General features: G+C 44.6%; 1 protein-coding gene across 2 annotated transcripts in view; it reads right to left on the reverse strand.

The window, feature by feature from the left end:
• Positions 1-409: 409 nt before the first annotated feature.
• Positions 410-22,024, reverse strand: part of nhej1 (nonhomologous end-joining factor 1) — a 406,931-nt gene continuing 385,316 nt past the window's right edge. For both annotated transcript variants that reach the window (XM_069935934.1, XM_069935935.1), the window contains 3 exons: positions 17,703-17,817; positions 4,342-4,463; positions 410-1,203 (listed from right to left, as the gene is read on the reverse strand). In XM_069935934.1, coding sequence (XP_069792035.1) covers positions 1,114-1,203; positions 4,342-4,463; positions 17,703-17,817 — 327 coding nt within the window. In that variant the 3' untranslated portion in view covers positions 410-1,113. The remainder of the gene's footprint in view (positions 1,204-4,341; positions 4,464-17,702; positions 17,818-22,024) is intronic.

Here is a 22,024-nt window from a genome sequence, read left to right on the forward strand (position 1 = left end):
AAAAAAAAATCAAAGCATGATTAGAAATCCAACAAAATATTAAGCGCTGTGAATAAGAAGAGCAAGTTAGGTAGTGAGGAGATGGAAAGTGTTATGAGGAGGAATTAATAGACAGGAAAATTCAGAAAGACGATGGAGATCAGGGCAAGCCGGAGAGGCAGGTAGATTGCATTTGATAACAAGGAAAAGAGTAAAACATGAAAGTGGTGTAGATACTGCGATTGAAGGAAAGACACAACGCTGGAGAGAAACTCAGCAGGTCAGTATCGACCAAACTTAACCAACGATTCAGGCTTCAGCCCTTCATCAAAATGGTGGCAGGCGACTCTTGCTCATACCTTGATGAAGGGTTGAAGCCTGAATCGTTGGTTAAGTTTGGTCGATACTGACCTGCTGAGTTTCTCTCCAGCGTTGTGTCTTTCCTTACTGCCAAATGTGCCAGAAAATAACCTTTGCGTCTATTGTGAGGCTGCAAGAGCAGGGTTGGTGACTCCTGGGTCAGTCCTCCTGGATTTTACCTTGAGCACCACTTCGACAGACAAGTTCAGGTGGGCCGCCGCTGTCACACTGGGACATTGAAAAGCCGGCAGGTGATGCGTCGCGCACTCTTCGACCTCCCCTTTGGCCAATGGGTGCAAGTCTCAAGGTCAATTCCCGTAGGTGTTATCACAGAAGGTTAAAATCTTCTGGTCCATCTGATGCCGCTTAGAAATAGACGTCACCTCAACCCTGGCCATTCAACCAATCGCCCCCCCCCTTTCAGCCAACAGAAGAACTGAGCGACTTGTGCAGACCTTGTCCCCTCCTCCACGTAATGCAGTAATGCATGACACTGTGGCTCTTTAATGGATACCCAACAACTGCCATGGTGGGCGTGGAGATATCCAAGGACCCCAATTTAAGATGCCAATATAACAGGAACCTCGGAGAGTTCATGCTGCAAATATCTGGATATCAGCCCCTTCAGGTTTTGATCCAAAAGGGTAAAGAGTGTCCTTTGAGCAATGCAACATACTTTTTCTAGTCATACCATGATGTGCTTCACATATAAAAATGGGCAGAGAAATGAAAGGGCTAGAAGTGCCCCTTGGTGTAAAAACATTACTTTAAAAATCAACTAAAAATTCCTTTCTTCTTCTTCTGCTTAACAGTGCATCGACGTGAATTGCTCTTGGCTGCTGGAGTGTAAAGATTTCGAGGTGCCTGAAAGGAACAGAAAAATGTTCACAATGTGCCACTGATTATATTAGAACCATAGAACCTTACAACATAACAGCACAGAAATAGGCCCTTCAGCCCTTCTAGTCTGTGCTGATCAATTTTTAAGCCTCATCCCATTGACCCGCACCCAGTCCATCGCCCTCCATACCCCTCCCATCCACGCACCTGTCCAAATTCTTCTGAAATGTTAAAATTGAGCCTGCATTCACAACTTCAGCTGGTAGCTTGTTCCACACCCTCACCATTCTCTGTGCGAAGATGTTCCCCCTTATGTTTCTTCTAAACTCTTCCCCTTTCACCTTTAACCCAATTCCTCGGGTTTGTATCTCACCCACCCTCAGTGGAAAAAACCTATTTACATTTACTGTCTATCCCCTTCATAATTTTAAATAACTATATCAAATCTCCCCTCATTCTTCTACGCTCCAGGGAATAAAGTCCTAATCTGTTTAACCTTCCCTTGTAACTCTGTCTTTGAAGTTCAGGCAACATCCGAGCAAATTTTCTCGGCACTCTTTCCATCTTATTGAAAACTTTCCTGTAGTTAGGTGACCAAAACTACACAATACTCTAATATTTGTGTGATTAATTTCAGTTTCCTTGTCTTTGTCTCTGAGTGTGATGTTGAAGGTTTATTAGGGACTGGTGAGCCCTCACTGGGACTACGGGGTACAGTTCTGAGCTCCTTATTAAGAAAGGATGTGGTGGTACTGGAGAGGGTTCAGAGAAGATTCTCAAGAATAATTCCTGGAATGAAGGGATTAGCATATGAGGAACGTTTGACTGCTCTTGGACTGTTCTTGGAGTTTCAGAAGATTGAAGGGGACCTCAGAAACATTGCGAATGTTGAAAGGTCTGGACAGAGTAGACGTGGCAAAGTTTTTTCCCATGGTAGGGGAGTCAAAGTCAAGAGGGCACAACTTCAGGATTGAAGGGTTCCCATACAAACCAGAGATGTGGTTTCTATAGCCAGAGAGTGGTGAACCTCTGGAATTTGCTGGCAGTGGTGGCTGTGGAGGACAGGTCGTTGGGTGCATTTACGGCAAAAATTCATAGGTATTTGAATAGTCAGGGTATCAAAGGTTATGGGGAGAAGGCAGGGGAATGGGGCTGTGCTCCCATAACTTATGGTTTTATGGCATTGGGTGGGGAAAGGATTGCTTTTCTGAACTTTAGAGGTCGTGCTCCAGGAGGGTGTGTGCGGAGAGAATATGTGGGCCCACGGAGCATAGAGCAGGCGGTGATCCCAGATTCTGAACAGGAGACAAAGGAGGGAACTGTGGTAAAGAAGCCTGAAGACCACCACCTCCAGCCTCAAGAGCAAATTCTTTCCAACCTGCTCCAACTCTACAAAAGGACGGTCTACACTATTACAGTCACCTTGTTTTTGTACGAGAATTATTGTTAATATTTATTATTGATTTTATTTGGTATTTATCTCCTCTTCTTAATTCAATTGTGGTTGTGTGAATTGGTTTTTGAAGTTTTTTTTCCACAAAGTATTTGTTCAGCAAGTCAGAATTTCGGAGCATTGCTACATTGTACAGTAGACATGATAGCATTCTTCTACACTGAATATTGTGTTCAGTTCTGCTCCTCATTTCAGGAAGCTTGTGAAAGCTATGGAGAGGGTGCAGAGGAGATTTACCAGGATGTGGCCTGGATTGGAGAACGTGTCTTATGTGGCAAAGTTAGCAGAGCTGGGACTTTTCTCTTTGGAGCATAGAAGGATGAGAGGTGACTTGATAGAGGTCTAGAAGATTAGGGTGAACAGCCAGCGCCTTTTTCCCGAGGCGACAACAGTAAATGCCAGAGGAGATTTGCATAAGGTGAGTGGAGGAAAGTTTAGGGGAGATGTCAGAGTTAAGTATTTTACTCAGAGAGAGGTGGGTGGCTGGAATGCTTAGCCAGGGGGTGGTGGGTGAAGCTGATATAATGCAGACATTTAGAAAACTCTTAGACAGGAATATGGATGCAAGAAAAATAGAGGGATATTGGTGTGAGGTAGGGAAGGGTTACATTGTTGAGTGGGTTGAAAAATATGGGTCAGCGCATGGGCTGAAAGGCCTGCACTATTCTGTAATATTCTATGTTGTATGTTCCTGTCACAGTAATGCTTCATTGGGACAGAAATCTGGAGCTATGTGAGGCTTTTAAATATCTACTTCCCATCAACGCAGACATTATTTCTCAGTGAACTGGCTTTGGAGTAAGCTGGATCATGAAACACTGATGGTAGAGTTGGAGGCTGGAGGTCAGCGAGTGGTGTTGGGACCTCTGTTGTGATTTAGTACTGGCTATGCTGGGAAAAAGAGCAATTTATCTGCACCCCTCATGGTTTTATAAATCTCTGTTAGGGTGCTTCTCTGCCTGCTTTGCCTTAGGGAATAAAGCTCTCCCTGCAACTCAACACCCCAAGTACCAGCAACATCCTGGTGAATCTCTTCTGCCTCCCTCCCAATGTACTGATGCCTTTCCTGGACACTCACCACCTGTAGACAGTATTAACACACCACTCATGGACAGTACACACACTTCACTCTATGAGCAGTACACACACCATTCCATGGACAGACACACCCACCGCATCATGCACAGTACACACACCATCCTGTGGACAGTACACACACCATCGCGTGGACAGTACACACACCATCCCATGGACATTACACAAACCATCCCATGGACAGTACACACACCGCCCCATGGACATTACACAAACCATCCCATGGACAGTACACACACCGCCCCATGGACAGTACACACACCGCCCCATGGACAGTACACACACCGCACCATGGACGGTACACACACCACCACATGGACAGACACACACACCGCCTCATGGACAGTACACACACCATCGCGTAGACAGTACACATATCATCCCATGGACATTACACAAACCATCCCATGGACAGTACACACAGAACCCCATGGACAGTACACACACCACCCCATGGATGGTACACACACCGCACCATGGACAGTACACACACACACACACACACACACACACACACACACACACACACAACCCCATGACATACACCACCCCATTGTCAGTACACACACCCGTAGACCCCATGGCTCAGAATCTATTGATGAAAGTTCCCCGACCTTTTTTTTAACGTTTGGATTTTCCACCGCTGTCGGTGCGATCTCTTCCTTCTTTATTTCTGCGTCTGCCACTTCCTGACCTTGTTCATGGCTGGGATGATCATTCTGCCCATCATCTTGCCCTGAAATTCCCAAACAGAGGCACAGTGCGATATAATTGAGGGAGGAACGGCTAGTGGCAGTCTGCAATCCAAGCTGTGCACCCTTTGAGAACACAACATATTGAACTCAGGGCGGTAACACCACTTAAATATGTATAGAAAATATTAAGAAATAAATTTAATAAGGAGATAGATTTTAAAACACAAGGCGTATGGGCAGAGGGTGTGAATTTCTTCTGAAGAAGATTTGGGCAGCTCCGACTACTGAAAGTAATAATTCTGTTAGGCAATATCTATGGAAAGAAAATCAGAGATCAATTTTTAGAATCAGATTCAAAATTTATTATCATGAACAAGTCACGAAATCTGTGGTTTTTCAGTGCAAACCATTTATATAAAAGAGCAAGGAAGGTAGTCTCTGTGGTTCATTGATCATTCAGGAATCTGATAGCAGTAGGGAAGAAGTTGTCCTTGTGCCCTGTATCCTTTTCCTGATGGTAGCAGAGTGAAAAGGATATGGCTGGATGGTGGAGGTCCTTAAGGATAGAGGTTACCTTCTTGAGACACTGCCGCTTGTAGATATCCTCGATGGAGTGAAACCGGTACCCGTGATGACACAGGTCAAGTTAACAACCCTGCAGCTGAGCGTTGGGACCAACGATGCAACAGCTTAATGAACTTTCAGTAGATCTGCAGTTGGTTACTAACCACATTCTGAAATGGGCTGGCAAGCTCCTTGTACGAGGACAATCAGGGATGGGGATTAAATAGTGTCCTTGGCAATGATGGTCACATCCGGAAAAGCAATTAAATTTTTAACTGCACTGCATTAGCGAGAAAAGCAAATGCAAAATGAGGGGTTTTCCAAGCGTGTTGTAACCCAGCGCCATCATGGGCATTAGTCTTCACTCAATGGAAGACATCTTCACGAGGAGGTGTTCCAGAAAGTAGCCTCTATCCTCAATGACCCCCACCACCCAGGCTATGCCCTCTTCTCCATCAGGAGCCTGAAGACGAACATCTAATGGTTCAAGAACAGCTTCATCCCCTCCGCTATCAGATTTCTGAATGGTCAATGAACCAAAGACACCACCTCGTTTTCCTCTTGATTTAAACGTAACTTAAAGCAATTTTGCACCTGTCACAAATTTTGTGACACACATATTCATGACGATAAATTCTGGTTCTAATTCTGATCACTTGCCTGCATGGACGAAGCAAGGCAAACTAGAGAGAGTGCAGGCGCTGGAAGGCTATGGAAACACACAAAATGCTGGGAGAACTCAGCGGGTCAGGCAGCGGCTGCAGGAGGCGGCGTTCCGACCCAAAACCCTTCATCAGGGATAGTCAAGGGACAGGCAGAACGCCAAAAGAAAAATGTGGGGGAGGGGCCCGGGTTGGCGGCTGATTGGCGAATACTGGTGGGAGGGATAGAGAAAATGGAAGAGAAAAGCGAGCCAGGAGGTGATGGGAGGAAAAGGCCAGGAGGGCTAAGAAAGATAGAGGGAGGAAGGGGAAGGGGGTGGAGAGGGGGAGGAAGGAAAGTTGGGTTGTCGGGCAGGTAGAGGAATGGGGCCAGAGAAATAAAGCTGGTGGGGGAGGGGGTGGTGGCATGGCTTGAGAAAACTAAGTGAAGTGAGTTCAAGTTTATTATCATCTGATTGTATGAATGCAACCTGACGAAACAGCCTTCTCCTGTCCTTGGTGCAAAACATCCAAAGACATAACAAATAATATATATGCAGCACATTTATATAAAAAAATATATATAAATGGTTGAATAAATCGTCAAGTCTTAGAGGGTTTGAGTGGGCAGTTTCATCAGTTGTTCGGCAGTCTCACTGCTCGTGGGAAGAAGCTGGTGGGGCTGGCTCTGATACCCCTATATCTCTTCCCCGACAGCAGCAGCTGAAAGATGCTGTGTGTGGGGTGGAAGGGGTGCTCAATGATATTGCGATCCTGGTACATCACGTTGATGGGTTGGTGGGGAGAGTTGCTATTGACACCATCTGGTTTGGAGATTAGAAGAGGTCTGCTCCTCCCCCGAGCAGCTATAAGATGACCATAATCGCTTTCCAGGATGTGATCATAATTGACCAGGACACCATTTATCCCTCATCCCTAATTTAAATTTATAATTCCAACATAAAGCACGGTAACAGGCCCTTCCGCCCAATTAGCCTGTGCCACCCATAAACACCCAGTTGACCTACATCCCCGCTATGTTTTGAAAGGTAGGAGGAAACTGGAGCATCCGGGGAACCCATCAGATGTGGGGAGAACGTACAAACCCCTTACAGACAGCGTGGGATTTGAACCTCGGTCACTGCTGCCACCCTTCCACAAACTAGGCGCGAGCCATGGACAGATGTGTTAGTACTGGAATGGGAAGTGGAATTAAAGTTGGTTCAATGATAATTGCTTTTTGGGGAAGAGAAATAGTGGCGGCGGAGTCAATTGTATTATTTAAGAAAAGGTTGGACAGGTCTATGGATGAGAAGAAGATGGAGGGTTATGGGCATTGTGCAGGGAGGTGGGACTAGAAAGGGGTGTTTGGTTCGGTGCGGACTAGAAGGGCCTAATGGCCTGTTTCCGTGCTGTAATTGTTATGTTACATGGCTTGGCAGAGTGAACAGGACTAATGTATATACTTGTGTAATCGGCAAATTTTTGGAACCAATCTTTCGAGTCAAATTTGGTGGGGTGGTCGACTTTTACATGGGTCATGCTTTTGACCGCGGTAGGTCGCTGTGTCTTTCAAGGTGACGGGAGCTAGGATGGGTGGGACCGAGAGGAAAGTCTGCGTTCGGGGCGTCAGGAGCTCAGTGGAGCTGCAGTGGACAGGCGGCCGAGGCAAGGATTCGCGGTCGGGGTGTCAGGAGTTCCAGCAGGGGCAAGGAACCGCAGTTGGGGTATCGGGAATGTGGATGGGCGGTGGCCGAGGTGAGGCCTCGTGGTCAGAATGTCGGGAGCTCAGATGGGTGGGTGGCCAGGGCGTCAGGAGCTTAGATGGGTTGGCAGTCGGGGAGCAGGGAGCTCAGATGGGTGGATGGTCGGGTCCAAAAATGGGGGTTGACTATTAGACGATAATTACACAAGTATATATGGTAAATGAATAGCTTTTACAAAAATGCCAGCACAGGGATGAGAATAAAGTGGGTTCCTCTCCCATGATTCATTGTTATCTCAAACACACCAATGGGGTGGAATGTTCATATATGATATTGGACTGTTTTCCCACATTGCAGCATACAGGGAAATTTGACTCTGCACCCCCACAGAGCTGAGGGATCTGTAGTTAAATAAAGCAGGAGAATATTTCCAGAGTCGATGAGGCAGCAAGGTTGGTCAGCATTGAAAAGAATTCATGATTCAAGATTCCAGATTCCTTTATTGCCATGAAATATTACAGAACATGTAATATTACACGTAATTGTCTTCTGCCTGCTGATAGAGAGTCACCATTAGTGTCACTTGGTGCCCCTTACAGTACAGGAGAAAGAGAGTCACTGAGTGTCCGTGGAAACGCTTTCAGCGCTCCCACTGTCTCTGCAACTGCACCCATTCTTGTTCGATCAATCGGCCACCCGAGCTCCAGATCCAAACCTGCGATACAATCAGGAATCCTTCAGTGCATGAGGCCCTTCAGGAGCCCTCAACACCCTCTTGAATCCTGCCTCCGATATCTGGTTCCCACAAGCAGCCCGCAGCCCAGTGGGTCCCCCGACCGCGTTACCCCGTGGCCTGTGTGGCTCCTTCGACTGCAAGATGCCAACAGCCCACAGCCAGTTTGAATCACCATGGATGCATTCCTTCTTACAGTACATGTTGCAAATGTTAAATGGCACAAGAGTAACAGCCCGAGTCTCAATGTGGAAAAGACAAAGAAGATGATCGTGGACTTCAAGAGGACGCAGAAAGACCATCCTTCACTAGGATAGAGTGGAGAGCACCAAGTTCCTTGGAGTTCACTTAACTAGTGACCTATCGTGGACAGTAACATCTCCTCACTTGTCAGGAAAGCGCAACAATGACTGCACTTCCTGAGAAGATTGAAACGGGCAAGGCTACCGGCCACCATCATGTCTACAGGAGCTCTATCGAGAGCGTCCTGGCTGACTGCATAACAGCATGGTACATTTGCTGCAGAGAAATGGATCGGAGGTAAACCTACACCATGAGCGGCAGAGAGGATCATTGGAATCTCCCTCCCCCCTCATCGATGTGATCTTCCAAGATTGTTGTTTGAAGAGGGCGCACAAAATCATTGAGGACCCCTTCCTCCCTGCACACCGCATCTTTCAGCTGCTTCCATCGGGGAAGAGATACAGGAGGACCAGAAGCAGCACCGCCAGTCTGAGGAGCAGCTTCTTCCCATGGGCACTGAGGATGGAGAATGACGAAGGAACTGCTCACACTGACCATCTGAGGCTCTCATTTTCATGAAACAATATTTATTTATTTGTAGAGATGAAATACTTGTCCTGTGTGTGTAATGTTTGTCTCCATGTGTGTTATGTCTGGTTGTGTGACTCCGTGTTTTACACGCCTGGAAGTCAGCCTGAAAAAAACGGAGGTCCTCCATCAGCCAGCTCCCCACCATGACTACCAGCCCCCCCACATCTCCATCGGGCACACAAAACTCAAAACGGTCAACCAGCTTACCTATCTCGGCTGCACCATTTCATCAGATGCAAGGATCGACAACGAGATAGACAACAGACTCGCCAAGGCAAATAGCGCCTTTGGAAGACGACACAAAAGAGTCTGGAAAAACAACCAACTGAAAAACCTCACAAAGATTAGCATATACAGAGCCGTTGTCATACCCACACTCCTGTTCGGCTCCGAATCATGGGTCCTCTACCGGCATCACCTACGGCTCCTAGAACGCTTCCACCAGCGTTGTCTCCGCTCCATCCTCAACATTCATTGGAGCAACTTCATCACCAACATCGAAGTACTCAAGATGGCAGAGGTTGACAGCATCGAGTCCACGCTGCTGAAGATCCAGCTGCGCTGGGTGGGTCACGTCTCCAGAATGGAGGACCATCGCCTTCCCAAGATCGTGTTATATGGAGAGCTCTCCACTGGCCACCGTGACAGAGGTGCACCAAAGAAAAGGTACAAGGACTGCCTAAAGAAATCTCTTGGTGCCTGCCCCATTGACCACCGCCAGTGGGCTGATCTCGCCTCAAACCGTGCATCTTGGCGCCTCACAGTTCGGCGGGCAGCAGCCTCCTTTGAAGAAGACCACAGAGCCCACCTCACTGACAAAAGGCAAAGGAGGAAAAACCCAACACCCAACCCCAACCAACCAATTTTCCCCTGCAACCGCTGCAACCGTGTCTGCCTGTCCCGCATCGGACTTGTCAGCCACAAACGAGCCTGCGGCTGACGTGGACATTTACCCCCTCCATAAATCTTCGTCCGCGAAGCCAAGCCAAAGAAGAATCAGGTTGTACTGTGCAATCAGATGATAATAAACTTGAACTTGGCTTGATTTGACTTATGTGGATGTTACAGTGCCTCAGCACCTATGTCAGCCTCTACACAGGGAACCTCACCTGCTGGGAACTCATATTGGGAATTGGGAGAGGACAAGTTTCAGTTCATGTAAAGAGTAAAACTCTGGTTAGACCACACTTGTAACATTAGGTTCAGTTCTGGTTATCACATTACAGGAAGGATGTAGATGCTCTGGAGAGGGTGCAGAGAAGATTTACCAGGACGTGGCTTTGTTTGGAGAATGTGTCTTTTGAGGTAAGGTTTGCAGAGCTAGGGCTTTGCTCTTTGGAGAGAAAGATGATGAGAGGTAACTTAATAGAGGTCTCTGAGATTATGAGAGGCATAGATAGGGTAGGCAGCCAGAGCCTTTGTCCCAGGGCGAGAGTAGCAAAGAACAGAAAACATCTGCACAAGAAGTGGGGAGGAAAGTTTAGGGGAGATGATTTTTACACAGAGAGTGGTAGATGGTTGGAATGCGTGGCTGGGGTGGCGATGGAGGCTGGTGCAATAGGGACATTTAAAAGACTCTTAGACAGGCACATGGATGGAAGAAAAATAGAGAGCTATGGGTGTGAGGTAGGAAAGGTTCCCTTTTTTTGTGTAGGTTTCTATTGGTCGGTACAACGTTCTGGGACGAAGGGCCTGTACTGTGTCATAATTTTCAATGCTCCACGTTCTATGCAATATCGAGAGGAAGCATCGTGCTTTCAGTGCCTTTGTGCAAGCTTGCAAGGGCCTAATCCTGACAAACATCATCTCTCGTGCCCAGTCGACACATGAGAATGTCCCCTCACATCTCTCATGGCTGCCACGCCTGTCAAAACTGACAATGAACAACCTGCTGGAGGAAGACAGCAGGTCAAGCAGCGTCAGTGCTAGAAAAGGAATGGGGTGAGAAGCCTCCATCAAGACTTTCGGCCCGAAGTGTACTTTCACTCCCACTGATGCTGCTCGACCTACTAAGTTCTGCATCCCTAATTTAAATTTAAACCACTACCAGGTTGTTGGTTGCTCCAGATTCCAACATTGGCAATCTCCTGTCAAAACAAACCTATTGGCCATAAAGAATGTTGGTCAGATCTACCATCACAATAATTCCTTTTCAACTTATCCATTAATTCACAAGACGTGGATGTTAGTAAAACACAATGTTGGAGAAACTCAGCAGGTCAAACAGAGCACTTTATATAGCAAAGATAATGATGCATAACCAATACTTCGAGCCTAACCTAACCCTAACCCTTCATCAAAGTATGGAAAAATGTTGGCAGGCGTCTGAACGAAATGGAAGGGGAAGGAGGAGGAGTTAATAGGTGGATAAGGGAGGGAGGGCACGTCAGCAAACAGGGGGAGGAGGGATGTCTCTGTGAATTGAGAGGAAAGGGGATGGAGAGCTAAGGGAAAGGGAAGGAAGGGGAAATGGGGAGCAGAAACTGGAGAAGTCGACGTTAATGCGATGCAGTTGGAGAGTGCCCAGATGGAATATGTTGTTCCTCCAATGTACGGGTGGACTTGGTGGGATTGTGTGAGGCAATGGTGACATATGAGCATGGGAGTGGGAGGCAGAACTGAAATGGTTGGCCACTGGAAGAGGTACCATCAGGAAAGAGGTGTAGGCGCCACAAGACTCGCACCAGCAGGTTCAGGAACAGCTGCTCCCCCTCCACCACCAGACTCCTCAACGACAAACTCAATCAGGGACTGACTTAAGGACTTCTACTTGTGAGCTTTACTGATTTTTTTCATTCTCTTGGCATTGCACAGTCAGATTGTTTACATTTCTTTATTCTATTATGTGTATATTGGGCACAGTTTTTTTTTGCATTACAAATGAGTGGTAATTCTGCCTCGCCCACAGGAAAAAGAACCTCAGGGTTGTTTGTGATGTCACGTACACCCTCTGACAATAAACCTGAAATCTGGGAGATCTCTGTCACTGATGCGGACAGAGCCAAGGTGCTCAGTGATGTTTCGATCTTACTTCCTTACTTTGCTTCCCTACTCCTGTTTCTCTTTTATTTTTACTTCCGCGAATGTTAGCTTACTGGCCACCATGACAGTAGTTTATTCCTCATTCCTGACCACAGGAGAGAAGATAAAAGTCAACTGCATCAATGGGTCTGGCATCACAGTGTAGGTGAGACCACATTTTCTACCGCCAATGACTGGTGAAGATGATAGACTTGGACAGCCATTCAGTATTTCAATGCAACCATCATTAATAAACTGATGCCGGCTTTTTTTCTTTTTAATCCCTATCTGTTTAATTACTGGAATATAAATTCCCCAGCTGCTGTGGTGGGTTTCGAAGTAGCATCTTAATGGTCCAGGCCATCTGATGTCGGTCCAGTAAATTAACGACTATACTACCATATGCTTCTATATACCATACCTATTATTTGGCTCCAGAGTTTGGCGTCTGGAATCCCTCATTCAAAATGGGACCAGGTGATAGTTTGTTTACAGTCACAAAACTGTTCATCAATTTGCAATCTAATTAGGACAGGTATCAAGAATCTGTCATTCTACAAGGCCAGCAGGTGCTAGTCATACAACCTTTTGATCAGAATACAGAGATACTTGCTTTCTTTCTATTTCTTTACCATGGTTCCCTCTGATTTTGAACTGAGATTCCGACTTGCCCTTTCAGATAAGATGATCACATTTCACTCTCTTGAGATATACCTTCCACTTCCTTGGAGTCCACTTAACTAGTGACCTATTGTGGACACACGACGACTCCTCACTTGTCAGGAAGGCACAACAGCGACTGCACTTCCCGAGCAAGCTGAAGCAGACAAGGCTACCAGCTATTATAATTTCAACCTTCTACAGGAGCTCTATCGAGAGAGTCTTGGCCGGCTGCATCACAATGTGGTACGATGGATGCAGGCAAATAGATCGGAGGTCAATCCGTAGGTCCTTAAGAGGTGGCACAGAGTATCAGTGGAGTCTCCCTGCCCCCCCAACAGGATCGTTGTCTGAAGTGGGCACACAAAATAATTGAGGACCCCTTCCACCCTGCACACAGCATCTTTCAGCTGCTCCTGTCGGGAAAGAGTTAGAGGAGATTAGAGCCAGCACCACCAGGCTGACGATCAGCTTCTTCCCACGGGTAATGAAAATGGTGAACGACCAAAGGATCTGCTGACAATATCCATCCAAGACTTTCATGTCCATGAAACAATATTTATTTATTTGTTTGTTTTATACAAATGCTTATCCTGCATATGTGTTATTTTAAATTTTAGACACACGGCACAGAAACGGGCCATTTTAGCCCACGAACGCATGCCACCCAATTTACACCCAATTAAACTACACCCCCAATTTGTTTCAAATGGTGTGAGGAAACCAGAGACCCCAGGGAAAACCCACACAGATATGAGGAGAATGTACAAACTCCTTGGAGGCAGTGTGGGATTCGAACCCTAGTCCTGATTGCTGGCACGGTACTAACCGCTATGCTAAACGTGCCGGCAACTATCTGGTTGTTTTGCACCGGAGAACACTGTTTCGTCGGGTTGTACTTGTACAATCGGATGACCGTAAACTTGACTCTACTGCAGCCATAACTCAACCCACTATGATACTGAACTCCATTCACTCCCAGAACTGATTTCTCAAATCTCTTTCTCGTTTCACTATTAGATCATTGTCCTAATGAGTTCTTGCACACAGTTCCCTTTAGCTGTACTCCCCTAGACTCACTCCCATTAGTTTCATGTGTGAACATAGCGTGTGCTCCACTGATACTTGGAGAAGATTTCCAAAAGAAGCATACCCTTAGGGCTCTGCCACAATGTGAATGAATGAATAAATTCAAGGTGAAGGAAGGCAGAGAAAGAAAGAAAGTGAACAATAGAGCAGAAAAGATCGAGACTGATGTAATGTGAAAGAAGGATTGGGGTGAAAGGAAGAAATAAAAAAAAGGAAGGAAATATCCACAAAGACAGAGAGATGGAAGGAAACAGTATGAGGCATTCGTACAATGGACCTCAGCATTGGATTATCCAATCACGCCCTCACACAAGTTATTTTAAACATTAGCAGATGGATGAAGTGGTCTGAAATTATAACAGTAGCAGGAGGGTGAAAGACTTCATGGTGAAATAAGAACAGAGTATGTAGGAAATGCTGAGCAGGTCAGGTCGTCTTTGTACAGAGAGAAAAAGAAACAACATATCAGGCTCCTTCGTCAGATTCGGCGCGGTTTGGCACTGGGGCAGCACGGTTAGTGCAATGCCTTTATAGTGCAGGCGATCGGGACTGGGGTTCGAATCTCGCATTGTCGGCAACGAGTTGGTACGCTCTCCCTGTGTCTGCATGGGGCTTTCCACAGAGGCTCTGGTTTCCTCATATCATTCAAAACTTACCGGGGGTTGTAGGTCAATTAGGTGGCATGGACTCATGGGCCGAAATGGCCTGCTACCATGCTGCATAGCTCAAAAAAAATCTGTTGCGTATTTCCAGCATTTTCTCTTTTTAATTGGTAAATAAAAGCAAGCACTTTTAAAGATGTAAACCAAAGTTAACATATCAGATCTAAGAACATCCAGGAGTCCAGTATTTTCTGCTGTTATTTCAGGTTTCTCTCATCTGCAGTTTTTTGGTGGTACCATGTAATAGGGAGTTTGGAGTAGAATGTCTTCAGACCCAACACAAAGAGTTCGGATGTGAAGATTCCTTTCAATCCAATCACTGCAACCATCCTCAGCCATTTAACCTTTCAGTTATTTGTATTGAAGTACATGCCGGAAGAACCCAGCAGGTCTTGCTGCGTCTATAGGAGGTAACGATATATAAATGATACTTCGGGCCTGAGCCCTTCTTCAAAGAATGAATCTGTATCATAGAAACCATAGTCTGGGTCAACCATAATTCAGCTAGGCCCAACGACCTGCCCCCTTTCCATAACCCTCCAGACCTCTCGCATCCATGTATGTATCTAATTTATTCTTAAAATCAAACCCCGCATTCACCACGTCAGATGACAGCTCATTCACACCCAACACTCTCTGAGTGAAGAATTTTCCCCTTATGTTCTCGCTAAACCTTTCCCCTTTCACCCTAAAATCATGTCCTCTCGAACCTATTTCCCCCAATCTAAGTGGAAAAAGCCTACTCGCATCCACTCTATCTATACCCCTCATAATCTGGTAAACCTCTATAAAATCTCCCCTTATTCTTCTTTGTTCCAAGGAAACAAAGTCTTAACCAGTTTAATCTTTCCTTGTAACTCAACTCTTGAAGACCTGACATCTTAGTAAATTTTCTCTGCACTTTTTCAATCTTTCCTGTAGTTAGGTGCCCAGAACTGCACACAATATTCCAAATTTGGCTTCACCAATGTCTTAAACAACTTGAACATAACATCCCAACTCCAATAAGTTGCCAAAAGCTTTCTTTACAATCCTGCGACACCACCTTCAGGGAACAATGTACCTGTATTCCCAGCTCTCTTTGTTCCTCCGCACTCCTCAGTACCCTACCATTTACAGTGTACGTCCTACCTTGGTTTGCTCTTCCAAGATCCAACACCTAACACTTGTCTGCATTAACCACCATCTGCTATTTACTGGCCCATTCTCCCAGTTGGTCCAGATTCCTCTGCAAGCTCTGCTGATCCAGTTTACCACGTTCCTATCCAGATCATTGATATAGCCAACAAACAACAATAGTCTCAACACAGATTCCTGAGGCACACCACTAGTCACAGCGTCCAGTCTGAGAAGTATCCATCCACCACCATTCTCTGTTTTCTTCCACACAGTCAATTTTGAATCTAGTTTACAATTTCTCCATGGATACGTAGTATCTTAACCTTCAAAACTAACCTACCACGTGGGACCTTGTCAAAGGCTTTGTAATGAATGTTAATATTAATGCTTTTATGTAAAGTTAACTTATTGAATTATATATATTTTTGGTAAGGTTATTGTGGGTTTGGAACAGGGTCACACAATACACTCAGAAGTGAAGTCATTTTTGGAGTCAATGTGTCTTGGAAAGGCAGAGCCAAAGAAGAATTGAAGTGGTCTTAATTGAAAACGCAAGTACAATGTGCAGTTCTTAAAAGCATTTTTGTGTACATTCAGCATAATGCTGGCAGCTGTTTCAAAACTCAAGTACCATTGGAGCGAGCTGTGCAGATGATTCGGAATCATCCACTTATAGTTTTGGACTAAGATGAGGTTGGATGTTTTAGAAGAAATGAAACTGAATCAGTGATGATCATATGTCACATGATTTTGAGAAAGGATATTACTGAAGAAATCAGACATTTTGAGTCAGTTGGAAGTAACCTCTGAATACAAGATTGCTCTTTCTGTCAAGAGAAGTAAACTTTCAAAATCCTTTGAAAAGCATCTGTGTTCGTCTTATTAGAAGAAGGAACACCCAGTGGTATTTTAATCGCCACCCCGACTGGTCTTTAAGAAATGAGAGGCAGCCTCGTTTGTGTCCAGAGGAATGGTCATTTTTAATTAAAAAGTCTGAAATCATTGTGAAAGATACAGACTCCGTAATTCCAAAGGGAAAAACAGGAAGAAGTTTGTGGAAGATCAATCGTATGGAGGATTAAAGAATTTTGTTCCTCTGAAGGAACATTGTGTTGAAAACGACTCTACAAAAGAAATTGGTGAGTTTTAAAGAGGTCTGATGATTTGATGTTTCAAAAAACTTTATTATTGCTTTTGAGCAACAATTTAAAGAAATGTGATGTTTCACTCTTGTTTCATAATTACTCCTGAAGCACAATTTAAAAAGATCCTCAAGTTCAACAAGAGGTTTGAAACTGGACTTTTTCAGAATGAAGCTTAAACCATAATAGTTTCGGATTTAATCTCTCTCTCTCTCTCACACACACACACACACACACACACACACACACACATTTGTGTATAGTGGGGTTAGGTTTAGAGTTAAGTAAGAAATTTTACGATATTAATAGTTTAATAAAAACTATTATTTTGAATTTACCATTGTCTGGTGAATTTTCTCCATTATTCCTTTGTTAGTTCATAACAACATTTGCTAGTTCGTAACAGCCTTACTAAAGTCCATGTAGACAACCTCCATAGCCTTTCCTTCATCTACCTTTGGTAACATCTTCTAAAAATTCTACAAGATTTGTTAAACACGACCTACCATGCACAAAGCCATGCCGTCTATCTTTAATTAGCCCGTGGCTATCCAAATATCTATATATCCTATCTCTCAGAACTCCTTCCAATAATTTACCTACTAACTGTGTCAGGCTCACCGGCCTATAATTACCCGGTTTGCCTTTTTTAAACAATGGGGCAACATGAGCTACCCTCCAATCCTCCAGCACCTCTCCCGTGGCTAAGGACATTTTAAATATATCAGCCAGGGCCCCTGCAATTTCTACACTTGTCTCTCTCAAGGTCCGAGGGAATATCATATCCGACCTGGGGGATTTGACTATCTTTATTCACTGTAAGGCAGCAGGCACCACCCCCTCCTTAATCTCCATATGCTCCATCTCTCTTTCTCCATCCTGAGATGGAGACAGAGCGATCGAGAAAGGAGAGACTGCTGGAAAAGATATACTCATACCTTGAAAAAGAGCTCGGGCCCAAAACAATTGGTTATATATTTTTACCTCCTGTGGATGCTGTGAGACCTGCTGAATTCCGAAAGCATTTTTGTGTCTTTAATATAATCACAGCCTCTTCAAATGTTTTGTGAATTTGTCTGCATTTAGCTTTTTGTACATTCTGTACCTACCTGAGCTGTATCTTCTTTCTCGACTTGATTTGACTTGTATCACTGTACTGTATAGTCGTTGCAGCTCAGGATTAAATGTTCCTCCTTCCGGCACACTAATGGCCTCAGTCAGACTCTGCAACAGAAAGCATCCCAGTCACCCCTTATTCTCAACAGGGGGTTGTACGTTCCCCCTGGGGGCCGCAGCACATTTCGGGGGTGGGGAGAGTTCACGGACTGAAATTGTAAAATATTTTTAATGTAGTTGGTAGAAATAAGGAAGAAACCAACTAAACTCGACTGCTGTGCAGGGATGGGGGAACCATAAACTTTGCTCTAAGGGGGCCAGAACCAAAAAAATGGTTGAGAATGGCAAGATTAGAATGCAGTAAATCATAAATAATGATGAAGATTTTATTGTCATACACATTTTACACTATACATTTGCACTGAAATTCTTGCTTGCTGTAATCGAACATGTACTTGTGTGACAGATTATTAAGTTATATTTTATATTGTATATACGTTTTAAAAGGAGATAAATTGTGGCAGGTTTTTTTTTTAGTGTAGGTCACATACAAACACTTCAAAACAGATCTCATTTAAAATGCCAGACAGTCCAGGCTCTGAGTTCCTTTGCAAAAACTTTGAAGGATGCCTATAAGGACTTCACAAGTAGGTGTTAATTGGACATGGTGTGGAGTAATGGATTATTGTTTTGGAAAGCAACAGATGAATGAGCTCGAAAGATTGGGTCCGGTGCCACAGTCTGTCTGAGTGCAGTTGGCTGTTCTAAAGGGATCATGTGGTTTTCTCTGAGAGAGAGAGAGAGAGAGAGAGAGAGAGAGAGAGAGAGAGAGAGAGAGAGAGAGAGAGAGAGAGGGAGAGAGAGAGAGAGAATTCAGTTCTACAGTTGAGCAGCAGCAGCTGGGACTAGAACAGGACAAGGAGGCAAGCTTGTGGAAAAACCCCATTTTGAAGACGGTTTGTGAGTTCCGAGTTCAGCCTGGTCAAAGCCCTTGTGGTCCATACAAGAGGAGAGGACTGGCTGTTTAATGTTTCATTTGAAATAAGGGAAACAAAAAGGAACTCTGTGGTGACCTGAAAAAATAAGTTATCATCTGGAAAACCCTGATGGGGAAAATTTCTTCGGCAAGCCACCGAAGTGGCTCGGAAGGGATCAGTTGTGGGTGTCCAACGAGCCACAAATCTCCCTCTGAAAACTGACAAGAACCTTCCTGAGTGGAAACCATTTTCCTTTCAATCACCAAAGCCTGGTGAAATTCATAAATGTTAAATTCTGTGCACAGTGTAAGAATTGCCTGCTACCAGTGAACTTGGAGGAGTGAGAAGTGAGATTGGACTGTGAATCAAATAACTTTTTTTGAATTTATAAACACATTACATACACGTGCGCTTAGAAGTAGAAGGGGGTTAAGTTAAGTTAATAGTGATAAGTTAAAGTTTGATCCTGTTTTCATGTTTAAAGATATTTAAAGGCAAATTTTGTTTAAGTAACCAATTGTCTTGGTGAATTTCTATTGCTGCTGGGTTTTGGGGTCCTATTGGCTATCAATCATAGTGAACTAAAAACACAGTGCTGGAGAAATATAGCAAAGGTAAAAACACATAACTAACGTGTCAGGCTTGAGCCCCAAATGTCAGTTACGTAACTTTATCTTTTTTCTATAAAGTACACAGTTTGATCTGCTGAGTTTCTCCAGCGTTGCTTTTTTAGTTCAACTGCAAAGTCTACAGACATTCATGTTTTACTTTTTATCATAGTAAACTAATTGAATTTATTTAAGAGACAATAAATGCATGAGATATACAGGTAAGTAATGTTCAGTCATCTTCGTGTAGTCGGAGCTGTCCCTGATCCCTGATTAGTGTTACAAGGGGAGGTTCAAGGACCCTGTTCTTGAGCATAAAGGTGCTGGTCTTCAGGCTTCTCTACCTTATTCCCGAAGGTTGCAGTGAGAAGAGGCCGGGATCAGGGTGGTGTTTGTGTTTTTAATGGATGGATGGGAGTGGGGGGAGGGGAGGTCAGAACCTGTGATGGACCTGGCCACGTTTGCTACCTTCTGCAGCCTTCTCTGTTCCTGGACACTTGAATTGGCTAAGCAGGTTGTGATGCAAGCAATCGGTATATTTTCCAGAGTGCACCTATAGAAGATAGATAGAGAATCTAAAGACAGGCCAAATCTCCTCAGCCCTCTGAGAAACATCAGTTGTTGCCTCATGGGTTCCTTGTGTGCACTGGCATGGAGACATTGGAGTGTCCCAGGGAGAAACCATTTAATAATGTCCTTAAACAGGTAAATGACTGGTAATTGCTTGGGTTTAACTCTCAACATGCAATGAGAACATAGTGAACAGAACATTACAGCACAGAACAGGCCCTTTAGCCCAAGATGTTGTGCTGATCTATATAAACCTATTCAAACAACTAAACCCTCCCTACCTCATAACCATCCAGTTTGTTTTCATCCATATACCTGTCTAAGAGTCTCTCATAATCTTGTAGACCTCAGTTAGGTCTCCTCTCATCCTTCTTTGCTTCAAAGAGAAAAGTAAAGAAGGATGAGAGGAGACCTAACTGAGGTAACCTTGTCTCATAAGACACGTTTTCCAATCCAGGTAACATCTAGGTAAATCTCCTCTGCACCCTCTCCACAGTTTCCACACCCTTCTATAATGGGGTGACCAGAATTGAACACAATATTTCAAATGTGGTCTAACCAGCGCTTTACAGAGATGCAACATTACCCCTCGACCCTTGAACTCAATGTCCTGACGAATGAAGGCCTGCACACCATAAATCTTCTTTACTAACCTAGCAACCTGCGCAGCAAACTTGAGAGATCTATGGATTTGGACCAGAAAGTCCCTCTGATTTTCCTCTCTGTTAGGAATTCTGCCATTAACCATGTACTCTGCCTTTGAGTTTGACCTTCCAATATGCATAACTTCATACTTATATGGATTGACCTCCATCTACCACCTTTCCATCCAATTCATATATATCCTTTCTACATTCTATTTTCTACACTATCCACAACACCTCCAACCTTCCTTCATGTCATCTGCAAACTTACTGACCCATCCCTCCACTTCTTCGTCCAGGTCATTTATAAAAGTCACAAAGAGCAGGGGATCCAGAACAGATTCTTGTGGAAGTCCAATAGTCACTGACCTCCTGGTAGAATTCATTCCATCTACTCCTACCCTCTGCTTTCTGCAGACAAGCCAATTCTGAATCCAAAGACCTGGTCTCCACAGCCACCTGTGGAAGCAAATTCCAGAGATACTCGCTGGCGAAAGAAATTCCTCCGCATCTCTGTTTTAAATGGGCGCCCTTCAATCCTGAAGTTGTGCCCTCCTGTCCTTGACTCTCTCACCATAGGAAACAACTCTGTTGCATCTACTCTGTCCAGGCCTTTCAACATACAAAATGCCTCTTTGAGGTTCCCTCTCTCTTCTGAACTCCTAGGAGTATAGAGCAAGAGCCATAACATTGCTAATCCCTTACAAGTGTGTCCACACTTGGAACAATATGCGCCGTTCTGGACATCCAGCTGTGGGAAGGGATGCAAAGGAGATTCACCAGCATGTTTCAAGAACTTGGACGGCTTGAGTTATATGGGAGGCTGACGGGTGACCTTATAGAAGTTTGTAAAATCACGAGGGGCACTGATAGTCTTTTTCCCAGGGTAGGCAATTCTAAAGTGAGAGAGATTTAAGAGGGAACTGAGGGGCACAATTTGGAAAGATATATGGAGCACTTTTGCCCTTTATTGATTTATTTTCTCTTTGTATTGCACAAACAGTTTCATTTACATTTTTTTATTTGTTTACACGTGCATGTATTTTCTTGAGTAAAGTTTTTGTACCACCAATTAGTGGTCATTCTGCCTGGCCCGCTGGAAAAAGAATCTCAGGGTTGGGCATGATGTCACAATAAAACTGAACTTTGATGAGCTTGGAAGGATATGGTCTAAATGCAGGCAAACGGGACTAGTCCTGAAGTTGGTTGGCATGGACAAGTTGGGCTGAAGGATCTCTTCCAAATGATAAAACCAAGAGGAAACATGTTGAGAAAGGTTGATACAGACGGTGCTGGCACATTGTTGCATTGAGAAGCACTGGAAGTTTTTAACAAAAAAATGTAGACATACGGCATGGTAACAGGCCAATTTGGCCCTACAAGTCCATGCCGCCCCATTTACACCCTATAAACTTACACCCCCGGTACGTTTTAAAGGGTGGGCGGAAATCGGAGCCCCCAGAGAAAACCCATGTAGACACGGGGAGAGCATACAAACTCATGATAGACAGTGCGG

This window comes from Narcine bancroftii, chromosome 4 (assembly GCF_036971445.1).
Source record: "Narcine bancroftii isolate sNarBan1 chromosome 4, sNarBan1.hap1, whole genome shotgun sequence".
In the NCBI taxonomy this organism is placed as follows: Eukaryota; Metazoa; Chordata; class Chondrichthyes; order Torpediniformes; family Narcinidae; genus Narcine; species Narcine bancroftii.